Source organism: Tympanuchus pallidicinctus, unplaced genomic scaffold (assembly GCF_026119805.1).
Source record: "Tympanuchus pallidicinctus isolate F22 unplaced genomic scaffold, pur_lepc_1.0 scaffold11, whole genome shotgun sequence".
Taxonomy (NCBI): domain Eukaryota; kingdom Metazoa; phylum Chordata; class Aves; order Galliformes; family Phasianidae; genus Tympanuchus; species Tympanuchus pallidicinctus.
In genome coordinates this window covers 7,771,308-7,784,804 of record NW_026294627.1, presented here as the reverse complement: position 1 = coordinate 7,784,804, position 13,497 = coordinate 7,771,308, and the positions used below count along the sequence as shown (strand labels likewise).

Sequence of the window (13,497 nt, the reverse complement as noted above, 5' to 3'; positions counted from 1 at the left end):
TGACCTGACACTATGAGTTTTTTCTTTCTGTGCAGATGCAAAAAATGAAGGCATACCTGCACGCAGAGCACATATTCGGTTGCAACCATGTGTCTGAAGATGACTGCAGATCTCAAGACACCGTTAGGGTCCAGTGTAAACTCCTCCTCTTCATTGCCAGTGAGGATGGTGAAGGTAAAAGGAGGGCCATTGTGAAAAGAGTCTTTGTCTGTCACTATCAGCTGCAAAATGCTTGTGCCCACTGGTTTATTTTCCTTTACACGTATACACAGCGTATAAAGAAAAGGATTAAAATGATACATCTTATCACAATGATAAAATACCACGTTTTGCCATCAAGAATATACAAGTAAAAGCTTTTTGGCCAAGATGCCATTTCACTGTGGCATTGCTTTGGCATCATTTGTACACCAAGGACTACTACTAGAGACAGAAGCATCCAGGGGAGCCTGTCTGGCCAGGACTGCCTAACCACTAGGACTTGCATCCCAAGCAAGGCATGGACAAGTGCAAGCTCATCCCAGCTCAGAATTTTTGAGGCTAGAGAACATTTCCTGGTGCAACATGGATATAGAGTAAAACGTGTGATGGATGCTGAAGTTAAGGAGTCTCAGTAAACAGAATCTGAGCAAACGGCTAGAAAAGAAGTGTTTATACTTTCTTTTGAATAAGATCATTTGATACATCTTTGGCAGATAAATCATCAAAAGCTGCTTAACTGAAACCAAATGCTTTTGCATTTTAAAAGTCAGAGAAGTTTTTGATGTGCAAGATAAACTTACTTGAATTACAGCTGTATAATTAGCTGGAGTAAACACAGGGCTGTTATCGTTCACATCAGAAATGTCCACGTTGACAGTCACAGATGAAGACAGAGGAGGGGTTCCGCTGTCTCTTGCCTGAATAACCAATGAATAACCAGATATCTGCAAAAAGGTGAAAATATTAAATCATCATGAAAGCGGTCCTAAATTTTAACTTGTGTTCTTTACATCCAATACACCACCAACCATATTCTAAGGAAAGCTGTCTGGCCTCATTACCTTTCCTGCCCTTTGTATAACATTATCCTGTTTACTGCCAGACTGTCCCAAACTCTGGTTTATAAGGCTATCAATAAACCTAACAGCTTCACTATATTAAAATAACTGTATCAGCTGAAAACAAAGGGATAGACAAAAGTCGAATAATGAATAATATCCAAGCTCAGCCTAGGTCAACTGGGGTATGCAAACTAATTCCAGGATAAGATATTGAGTACTTAGGAGGAGAAGCCTCAATTTGACACACACTGTTTCAGATAGTGAAGGAGCCCCTCCAAAAAAGTTAATGGGCAGTTGGATTAAGCATACTGGAAAACATTTGAGATCACTATGAACAACATATTCCTTGTAGCAAAAGGCTACAGTACTGTAGAAGATAAGGGATTTTTTGAGTCTTGTTTGCAACTGCCACAGACAGCTCAGCATGGTGTGGGTAGCTCAGTGCATCCCACCGGCTGTGGCACCCACAGACCCTCTATGCACATATGGGCACGTGCACAAAGTGTGAGCGTGTGTGACAATTTGGAAAAGATCTGTCTATGTGCAGCTTATGGATGACAGTGTGATTTCACAAAGTGCATCCTTATGTTGGCCTCCTTATGTCTTACAACTGCCTTTTACTGTATAGAGCTCTTGGATCCCCAGGGAGAGCTGCTGATATGTCTGCCCATGAAGCTTTCAGAGCAGGGGGAACAAAGGATGAACCACATGTCAGATAAAGCACCAGGAAGGGGTAAAACATGGCCCAACAGAGTGAAATGAAGAAAAACTAACGGAGCTTTTTAGGGCGGGAGGAAATCCAAAGGGACACAGAAGTAAAAGCTGCTGGGGTAGGAGAGAGGAAGGCAGGCTAAGTGTATGAAACAAGGTGGCTCTTCTGAGCTATGGGACCAAGTTAAAGAAAAGGAAAGATTCTTAGGTGGATTATAGGGTCAAAGAAGTGTGTGATTTGATGGGGATGTACTGATAGTGTCAGGAGGATGAATCCTTAACCATGGAGGATCAAGAAACTGAGGCTGAGCATTGATCCTTTTTTTTTTTCACTTTCAATGTTTAATTTTTATTGCTAAAAATCAGAGGTTTCATGGGATCTTTCTGAAATTTTGTGTGAGTTTGTTTTCATTTCCACAGATCCCAGAAAGGTAAATGGCAGCAATCATGGTTTCTACGTGATTAGAGCTCTGGAAATGAGCTTCCTGATACCACTAAAACCTGGGAATCAGCACTGCCATTAGGGATCTACATCAGATGAGGCATCATGTATCATTTCCGCTGAAGAGAACATTTGTGTCTGGGAAATGTGCAAAGGAAGCAAAATAAAAGACAACACTACAGCTTGCTTTATCTGAAAGAAACTTAGGAGAATGCAGATCTAGGAGCTGGCCTGAAATGTACAATGACAGTGAAGGTAAAAGCATATGTCTGAAAGCAGACATATATATCTCAGCTAAATCAAATGGAGTCACTAAATAAAATATTAATAAAGTATGTAAGAACCAATAAACCATGTAAGAAATACAGCAAATTTGTTGCATGTATAGCCTATTACTTCCTTGTTCTGCGGGACAAGGAAGGTCCTTCTGTCACCAATCACTAGCAATTTAATCCTGCCTGTATGATAATATAGAAAGATTATTTGCCTGTTTTAAGCAGTAGCTCTGCTTCCAGCAGGAAGCTTTTCCAGCTGAGTCCATTTTCTGGGGACAGCAATCAGCTTTCCCAGTTTTGCAGATGCACTGCATGAGTGAAGTATCCTTGAGTCTTGCATGTGTTGCAGGACTTCTGAAGTCATGCAGCACATTCCTGTCCTGCTTGTAGCACAGGCAACTGTATTTGTTTGTTTCTTTTTCTCCAAAAGCTGCTAATTGCTAGCTATAGCAAAATGGTGATAAATCACCCGAATCTAGGGAGCAAACAAAGCAGCAGAATCAGATTAATGAAGCACTCTTTCTCTTTTGGTACAGCCTGGCTACTCCATAACATCAGTTCCCTTGTGACATGTTTTGCAGAGTGCTAATTAATGGCTGAAGTCTCAGCTCTGTACTTGGTGCCACAATTCGCAGTTTGCCGTGGTCCCTCTGTTGCATACAATGCTGCAAGCTTGTGCTTGCAGGCACAGAAGACAGGTAGCTCATTAATGCAATAACAGCTGCCACAGGAAAAATCCAGGGTTGCTTCTTTCCCCAGTCTGGCCTCAGTAGTTGTGTTGGTGCAGAGTGAGAATGCTACCAGGGTAGCTGGCCTGGAAATATGACTGAGAAAAAGTCTGAGGTGGGAAAAGGGGGAAGAACATTAGAAAGAGCTGTTGGAATATCTTAGGCTGATTTCTGCAGAGTGAAAAGCAGCTACTTCACAACTGGCTAGCAGTAGAGTTGAAATTAACACACATCTGTAAGCCATTGTAAGTCAAGAAATCTCACATCTTACCCTTTCTCTATCCAATTTCTTTTTAACCTTCACAAGTCCTGAACCAGGATCGATTGAAAATTCATTGTCTTGATCACCACTCACTATGGAAAAATGAATTTGGCCATTGGAAGGACTGTCCAGATCTTCTGCTATCAACTGTTTTGAGAGAAAAGTGAAAATTAGCAAAACAAATGTTAAACCATCAGTTTGCTCCATTAATCACTCAACACCCCACAGAGTAAGCCTTCATATTCTATCAGGCTAGTCACATTTGAGCTGCGCATCCCTTGGCTGCTCTTCATAGGAGGCTCTCCTTGGATCTTTTCAAAATTCTAGCCTTAAAACACATAAAATATTTTAATCTTATTATATATAATACAAATATCATGTATTTCCCTGAAAAGTTGAATTTTGCCTTTCCAGAAAAACCTGCATATTTCAAGCTGACTCCTGAGATACAATGTCTTAAACACAGCACTGCACTTTGACAGCATATTGTAGGAATTGAAAACTATTTTGGTATTACTACTTCTTTATTTCCTGGGGAAAACTGGCAGCTGTCTGGAAAGCCGTAGCAGACACAGAGTATTGGCTAGAGAACAGTTTGGTTGATTCAAGATGCATAATTTATCACTATTAATAAGTGCAGCAGTATCTTATTAAATGCAACAGAGGTCCTCACCCTGCCTAATCACGGCACATGGCCTCACTCACCATTATAACGGAATCACCAATTGCAGCATCTTCACTGATGACTGCACTGTAGACCACCTGGCTGAATTTTGGTGCGTTGTCATTGACATCCGTCACGTTGACGTTCACAGTCGTAACAGCGCTCAGGGCTGGAGTACCTCCATCTTTTGCTTCCACGACTAAGTAGAAATCCTTACACGATTCATAATCCAAAGATTCAGAAATGGAAATGGCTCCTTTGAAGGAAGGGAAGTAATGTCAGCACTGAGTGAAAAGGAAATGCTGCTGCAGATTAAGGGATTTCACTGCAGCAAATAGTACAACATGCTATTTATCACCTGAGCACAAAATATGTTGTTCTAAACTTAACACTGTTTAGTCCAATAAAAATATTTGGTCACTTTTCTGCTATTGTCATTTAATTAAAGAGAGATGACAATTGCACTTGGATTGCCTCTACAGAAAGACACGAAGCTATTAATTGTTTCTGACAGAAATAACCGTGGAAATACCAGTACTACAGACAGAAAAGAGAAGGCCACATCCGTTCACGTGCCTGGGCTCATGCACAGAGCCTGTGGGAGAACCAGATGCCAACTCTGGAAATCAACACTGACAAATCAACAGAAATTCAGTCCTACGTAATTAACTTCTCATGAATTAAATACTAACAAATGGGGTATGAATACCTTTGAGAAATTAGTTTTCTACCATCTGTGTGACTAAGCAGGGACTTCCAGAGTAAACTAGGTATAAAAGTTTTCAGTTCTCGCATCACATAATAAGAATTAAGATTATTTGTAACTTGAATCACTCTCTCTCAGATCTCTTCTAGGACAGAAATAGTTTTTATGCACATTCTCTACTTGTCTCACATGTACCTATAACTTTATCAAGGAGAGGCGAGTGCGTTGCACACAGATTACCAGTGATGTCTTGAAGGAGGTGATGCTGGACATGGCAGGAAAGGCTTAAAAGCAAATCCCAAACCTTGGCAAGGCAAATCCTCTTTAGTATGAACTCATCAAGAGCAGGAATGATTGGGGCTTAGAGGTCATACAGTCCAACTGTTGCCCAGCACAGGTCACTAAAACACGATCTTTCTTGAAGCTACTCACTTCTGATGTCCTTAAAAAACCTCTAGACACATTACTTTCCTGTCCTTAGGAAATGTATTTATATACTCAATAATTCCTACAGCAAGGAATTTCTTCCTGTCATTTAACTGAAATAATCCAAATGCAATTTAAGCTAATTCAAAACTTCTCTCATGAGTAGACACAAAGAAAAGTTTATTCCCCCCTCTTCACAGGTACTTTACAAGCTTGAATATTATCAGCATGTCTTCTTTTTTCTAGTTTAAATAGCCTCAATTCCTTCAGTCTTTCCTCCTAAGCCTCATTTTGTAGACTTCAGATCATTCTTCTTAATCTTGTCTGGGCTCTCTCCAAATGAATCCTACCTTTCAGCATGACTTGCTGAAAGCAGGAGCCCTGAAAAGAAGCTTCCAAGTGGCTAGCAGGGAGTCCCCACTGATAAATGCTGTGATGAGCATTATTTCTCAAGCCCTGATCAGGCATGCTACATCAGCACCCGGCTGTCTGGATCTCAGCTCCTGCCTCTAAACCGATAATAATGGAGCTGTCACACATTAATGAATAATAAATAGTTTTTGTTTTTTTTTTTCTTCCCTGTGTGATTAAGCTTCATTATGGGTTTTTATTGATTTATCTCCCTGGCTTCACTGTCAAATGCAAAGTTAAGTATTGCTGTCTAGACATATTTATGTTTAAATTTTGTTAGCACTAATCAACATTATGAAGATTGAAGACAACATACAATTATGTTATTTTAGGTCCTTTACATGTGAGGCAGTGGTCTTCACAAGGAGTGGAGAAAGATTTTTGCACACAGTAGTATAAATGACACAATGCATAATTCTGAGATATTCCAGGTTAGAATCATAGAATCATAGAATCACAAGGTTGGAAACGACCTATAAGATCATCTAGTCCAACTGTCTCCTCATCACCATTGCCACCACAAGCACTAAACTATATCATGCAGCACGTCGTCTGGGTTACTGGTTATTACAGCTGCACTCAAACAAGTGTTAACTTCAGCTTTCAAAACCAAGACTGTTCTGCTCTGAAGCTCTGGTGGCAGATTTGTACCATCATCCTGAATGCTAGAAGAATAAGGGAATCCACTGCAGGAATCACAGAAGATTCATACCTTACTATCTTCGTAGATTAAAGCCAAGCAAAGCAGAAGTTCCCTGCAGCCCAGTAGAGGCCCACAATGGAGCAGGCTGTCCCACCGCAGCCCATGGGCACTATGTGGAGCAGCTCTCCACGTGCAGCCATAGAGAAGCCCATGGTGCAGCAGTGGACGTGCCCATACATCTACACTGACTTCAGTGGACATACCAATGGAGAATCCACTCAAGTCAAGGCAGCTGAATGGTGCCATAGTTTAGACCAAACTTCAATATAACATTTGTTTTGCTCTGTGCAACAAGACTGACAAGCTCTAAGTCTCTCTTCTTGGAACTTATGTGGTCCAAATGTTTTCCCCAAAGCATCCACATTTTTTCTGAAACTTTCATTTAGTATTACAAGTAAGAACTAATTTACAAACCTGTTTTTGAGTTAATGTTGAACCTTCCCTTCTCATTCCCAGACCTGATGAGATAGGTAATCTCAGCATTAGTGCCAATGTCCTGGCTTGTAGCAAAAACAGAGAGGACTTCAGTGCCAGGTGAAGTGTCTTCAGGGACTGTAACAAGATAATCTCTCCTTTCAAACACAGGGGGATTGTCATTAATATCTAGCACTGTAATGGTAACAGTAGCAAATGAGGACAAGGTCAGCACAATACTCTGATCTGAGGCCTTTACACTGATGTTATAGGAGGACTGAAGCTCTCTATCAAGTGGATGCTCCAAAATAATGATTCCTGATGACCGGTCAACTGAGAAGTAACCATCTGCAGAGTCTGCAAGGGAATAGGTCACTTTTCTGTTCACACCTGAAAGAGAAGCAGATGTGAAAATGATAAAGTGTATTTAAAAAAAGAGACGCAAACCAACTCCGCTCTTTTCACCTAATAGAAACTTTAAGCAAAATCTGCAACTGCACTCATCATTTCTGACTGATGGGAGCACACAGACATGAGAGCACTGAAAAGAACAGAACTCCTGAAGGTCTGGGAGACCAGGACACATGTCAGATCCCCATGGATAATTGAGTTCCCTCTCTCATCATGATAACTTTTAAAAAGATTCCTTTGCAGAATTGCTGTGGAATGGAACTTGAAAGCAGAATCCATGTATAGATCCTGCCCAGAAAAGCTTATAATTGAATGGAAAACTCTCAGTGTACATCTCGAAGGAACAGAAATGTACTTAAGGGAAAATAAATCCATAAAAATACATCAGGTGGCACAGATTGTACTTGCTCCCAGTGTGCCTTGTTTCTTCCGTTGAGAAGCAAAATAAAATCATAATACAATAACGTAGACAAAAGCTTCATCAAACAACTCCTGCAAGAACGTGGACATCTTACAAAGGGAAGTAGCCTCCTTCACTATGAGAGCAAAAAGTGAACCGTACAAAACTCTCTCATGTTTTCAAATCCTGCTTGTATTTCCCAATACATATCACCTATCCACCTAGCTGCTGACTATGCAGATCTATGCTAAAGCTGTTAATAATGAGGGCTGAGAGGAAGTTACTAACTTGGTTGTTTGCTGCACTACAGAAGGACAGTCATTTCAAATCTAATTAAATGTGAATACAGTTGAAAACTCACTCGTTCCCTTGATGCTCCTTGACTTTGTGCTTTGGTCCTGGGTGCTGTGCTAAGATATTTTAACACAAAGATCCACTAAATTGGAGTTTCTATGTTTTTAACATCTCTCAGATGAGCATTTGCTGTCCTTTTTGCTGGAGAACAGACTTTACAAGCCTGACATTAATCAGATGAACAAGAGCTACCAATCCCTCCTAGGCATATTTTGTTAATTTAAAATTTGTGACAGTATTATTCTGCTTTCCAGCAGCAAAGCATTGCAGAAATGACTGATCAAAAGCAGCACAAATCACATTTGTTTTCTGCTTGACGTAGCAGGGGTAGAGCATCCACACGAGGGGAAGCTGCGGGGATCTGGGGGGAGCTTTTCTTCAGCCATGCTCACATAAAAGGTAGAGCAATATAAAGTTCCAGACCCTAATGGGATAGCACTACGAGTTACCATTTAACCTCATCAGGGAATAAAGTTTTTTATGCAGTGCTTGCGACACCACGTCTATTTCAAATGTCTTCAACATAAAGAAAAGTTTAAATGCCAATATTGTAATGAACCAATTGTTTGTATTAATCACAGAACAACCTCTGCATTTAACACTGCATGATGGAAGTAAAAAGCACAGAAAAGCTCTTCTTCAGCAGAACATGCAATGCAAACAAGGAGGTTGTTCCTGTCTTACACACAAGCAACAGAGTGCAGCCCAGGAGTTAGTCAGAGACTCTACTGTGTGTTGAAGCACCTAGACTCTGAACACCTTACAGCCTGCTGGAAACCATGCTCTGCTTTTCACTTAGCCTCTTAAATGTATTCAAAGGCTCTGTTACCTGATGGTCAACTAAGGGGACCAGACCGAAGGAATAAAGCCCTCTGGAATTTAAAGGGTCTGAATGGCTGGAGATATGTCTACATTTCCAGTAAGATCTCCTGGCTGAAATCCTCCCTTAAGCTCCACAAGACCAGAACAGTTAATGAGCTATTAATTAGAGTAGATATCTGCGTATGTTGAAAAAACAGAGGAACACTGAACCTACACAGAAATTTCAACAGTAAAGCTACTTAGTGTTCTGTACTGGGATCTCCTGATATCTGCCAGTCTCTGTATAGAACTGCATACATCCCTGAAGCTGAGACCTTAACTCACATGTTCCATGTCTACGTGTCTGTGACTGCATGAGAGATGTAGCTTGGTCTAGGCTTGCTCTGACACAAAGACCTTGCTTGAAACTCACCACAGCATATGTGAACATAACAGAATCAGGAAACATGCTACTTAGTAGAAAAAAGATGGCCTACCCATAGCTTGTGTCTTAAACACCTCAAAACTGCAGCCAGATCTTGCATGGGTTAAGCATGGAGAGAGAAATTTTGGTGCATAAGACACCACATGGGATTATTTCACATACAGCTGGTAACTCTACTGATGGCAATCTGATTGACATACAATTAGACCACACTCCTGTATTGCCTCAAGGTAATGACAGTTAAATAACACAATATGAATAGTGTTTATTGATAAGAGATTGCTTTTGATCCCACAAAAGATCCCACATTACGGTGTTGTGATTGCTATCTCTTAAAGAAGGAATTTTTAGGCAGAAATGGAAAAAGTTATTTCTTGAAGGTGTTCTTCTTTTCTTGCAAAATAAGAGAGGAATACAGAAGTGTAGGTTGTTGCATACCAATAACCTACAGGAGTGTAGGTTATTGCATACCAATCTATTCACATTAACAGGCTGATGATCAAAACTATCTTATTTTGCCCACAGGACCTGGAATATAGTCTCTTACAGTGAAACTGCCATTTTAAGCACAGAGAGACAGAAGATCAGAGCAGAGGATATCACAGAATCACAGAATCACAGAATTATAGGGGTTGGAAGGGACCTCCAGAGATCATCGAGTCCAACCCCCCCTGCCAAAGCAGGTTTCCTACACCAGGTAACACATGCTGGGACACTCACAGCATTCCCTTACAGTTTCCAGCCTGAACACAGAAGCAGAACACATGGAGAAATGAAGATCTCAGCTTCTTGCTACTCTTCTATAGTGCTTTATGGGGAAATCAGTTTAACATTTGTTTTTTGGAAGGACAAATAATTCAACAAAAAGCTGCAGCAGAAACAGCACTCTGAAGGAAGTGCTGTGTTACATCAATAGTGTTCTCCCTTCACCTTCTCGGTACATGGCAAGAAAGAGAACAAGCAGGAGATGAAAAGATGAAGTTGGGAGCTATTTCTACTCAAATCCAAAATACTGGAGTGCTTGGGGCTGCCATCCGCAAAGAAGGAAGTGTCCACCAGTATGTGAAAGTGGCAGCCCTGCCATGGAGATGATGGTAGGCTGCAGATATACTGCACATTTTCTGTGGAAAGGAAACAACTGCTCCAGCAACATGGTTCCTGGATTGGTAAGGAAAGCAATCCTCTGAGACGGACTGCCCACAGCTGTTGGGGGATTAATGTTTGCAAATTGTGTTTTGTCTATTCACTTATTTACTTATACTTCTCAGATTTCTAAGGTGCCAATCACAACCATAAGCTACATGAACATGAAAAGCTTTCCAGGAATTATTGTTCCTCTAAGAGGATTGTAGTATATTTTCTCAAATAAAGGTATAAGCCAGCACATTTTATATTTAGACCTGTATTAGCATACGATACAAGACTGCACTTCACCAGATCTCTGGTGTGAAACGTTTGTACAACGAACAGCCATCTAGTACCTCAGATGCCATCCTTCACTAGGGATTTTTTTTTCTTCTACACAAAGAAGCATGTACTGAATGTCACAATGACATCTATGTCATTACTACTTCAAATAACACCAGGGAAATAAAATATTTTCTTTATAATTAAGGAATACTAAAATTCTCCATGTATACGTCAATTGAAAATGGTGGAGGTACAACACAGAATGGACCAAGCATTAATAGAACAGATACAATTCCCATATGACAGTGAGATTCTCCAGTGAGCATTACCTGCTGAATGCATCACATGCAAATTTAAATTTATTTAAATTTACAGATATTAAAGACCTTACACACTGTGTTTCTCCCCTTTGTTTTAATCTGCCACCTGGCATCATTATTTAATGTATTTCCCCAAGTATAGTTAGCCTACTCATTCTTGTTAATCTGTGGAAAGCAGTACTTAACTTTTTCTTCTGCTCATTTTTATTTTGAAAACCTTGAGGAAAAAAAAAAAAAAAAAAAAAAAAAGGCAAGCATTAAAAATAATCAATCAAAAAGGAAAATGGTAAAGTGTCCAGAAAGAGAGATGTAAAATAGCTTTTGCTTATCAATTTCAGATACTCGGTTAGTGTGCTGCCTCTTTCCTCTGTCATGGTGGGATAATGTTAACACTGGCATCTTTGGCGTTTGGTGATTAACCAAGTGTTAACTGCACCATCAATTACTGCTAGTTAAAAGTTCACAACTTCATTAACAGCAAACAAGACAGAAAACAAATACAAAACCAGATTTTATAATTTCTACTTCATCACGTTGAGATGAAAGAGATCATCATGAAAGATGAAAGGTCTTGCTAGAATTACCTTGCTGAACTGTAGATATATAGCCCTATACAGTATGATAGTTCAAGTGATTTTTACAACTTAAGCAGAAAAACTGGCCAAATTCAATCCATAACACTGCCAAGGCATGCTTTCATTGTGCTGTCCCTTCTCTCTGGAGAAACAATAGCCTTAACCCCAAAACACCTTTACTCACAGACAGAGTCATAGAACCATGGGATTGATGCAAGGCCACAGAAGACACAGACAAAGAGACCAGCCCCTTACTGAAGGAAAGTACTGGACAGAAATGTCAAGCAGAAGATTTCAGTATATAGTATCTTCCATTGGCCCATTTTCTTGCTCACTGAGGTTGAGCATTTTCTTTGGTGGGAAGGTGAGGTATGGATGGCTGGCTCGCTCTCCCTCTCTTTTCTAGCTGGGATTTATATAGCCCATGGTGTTGGCATTGCATGAGTTTCTTCCACCAGTGATTGGGAATGCTTGATTATTTCATGGATAAGCTTGATTTTTTGAAGTGCAGGGAGGCTATGCAGGAATCACAGGTGTGAACACCATCTGTGTACATTTACTTTATAGACTCACTGGCTGCATTAACACTGTATCTGTCAATACTGTGCAACACTGCTGTGCTAAAACAGGGATCTGTTGCAAGGGAATGTGTATATATACATACACACACACATATATATATATACGTTTCAGTGTATGTATGTTTCAGTAACCCCATTTAAATACAGGTTTTATCCAGTCAAGATAATCCAGGATATATAATTCTCCTTATTTGACATATCTCTAGTTCTCTGCTTCCATATTGTTAACAGCTTCTTGGAAATCTCAAAAATGAAATGGCAGAGTATAGGGACGGCAGGAATCTTACAAAGATCATCTCATTTATCCCTGAACAAAGAAAGAAGGCATTAGATTTACCACTGAAGACAGGACCGTTCTTTCATTAGGAACTTGTACAACCTCGTTGGATATCACACCACAGTGTCTCACTTTCCTTACAACTATTAAGATCTTACTTTCTGCTGAGAAAAATAATGAAAGATGAGGTAAAGCTAACAAAAGTCGATATTTTTCACCAGAGCTACTTGACTCGTATCTGATGCTTGCTACACTTTATCATCTTAACTCTGTTTTTCCATGGTACCCTCTTTCAACTATTTTAATACTGCTCATTAGCACATATTTTCCAGGCCCGTGATCAAGCTCCAGGTAGCCCATATCTCTCTAGAAGTAGTGTTTCTGAAACGAGACACAACCTTTCAAATCAGGATTTTCCACCACCAACTTAAACAGAAAAGATTACTTCTTTGCTTTCCAACATTACTCTTGTTTACCCAGCTGATTAAACTGTTTGCCTTTTCATACCACAATGGCAGTGTAAGCATACACTAACCTTGTGATTTGCTATAACACACCTGCTTCTCTGCAGGTCTGCTGTCCAGTCAGTCATTACCAAGGCAATAATGGTACCCTTGGTTATTCTTATCTAAACACAGGATTTCACATTTATCTCATGATTTGCATTGTATTTTTCCGTACCACTCTTCCACCTGTTAAATCCCCCAACTAAGACTTAGACACTGTCCAGTGTACTCACAGCCCAATTCTGATTTTTGACATCTGGAACAAATCTTATGCCTACATATTCATTCAGGAATGAAAATAAGAATACTGTGCTCAGTACCTTTCTCAACTTATTCCTCCAGTGTAAGAGCTCTTATATAACGAACTTGTCTGATAACAACTTCATGTAGCCCATGCTTCTCCCAGTTTTCTTGTAAAAATGTCATGTGGAATAGTGCCAAAAGCCTTCCTATGCCTAGGCTATACTATTCACTTTTCCTTCCTTTCCTTCTCTTTCTCTTAGGATGTTACAGAAGGATATACGAATGGTTTTGTCTTCTGCTTGCTGAACAGAGACTAGCTCTGAGTAATTTCAATATGCAAGTTGGGTGCTGAAGTTCCCCTGACAATCTATTTGAAGTTTTAAAAATCT

General features: G+C 40.0%; 1 protein-coding gene across 8 annotated transcripts in view; it reads right to left on the bottom strand.

Moving 5' to 3' along the window:
- FAT3 (FAT atypical cadherin 3) overlaps positions 1 to 13,497 on the bottom strand; it is a 452,006-nt gene that overhangs the window by 49,058 nt on the left and 389,451 nt on the right. For all 8 annotated transcript variants that reach the window (XM_052669203.1, XM_052669235.1, XM_052669218.1 and 5 more), the window contains 5 exons: positions 6,786 to 7,175; positions 4,167 to 4,381; positions 3,471 to 3,608; positions 783 to 926; positions 57 to 254 (listed from right to left, as the gene is read on the bottom strand). In XM_052669203.1, coding sequence (XP_052525163.1) covers positions 57 to 254; positions 783 to 926; positions 3,471 to 3,608; positions 4,167 to 4,381; positions 6,786 to 7,175 — 1,085 coding nt within the window. The remainder of the gene's footprint in view (positions 1 to 56; positions 255 to 782; positions 927 to 3,470; positions 3,609 to 4,166; positions 4,382 to 6,785; positions 7,176 to 13,497) is intronic.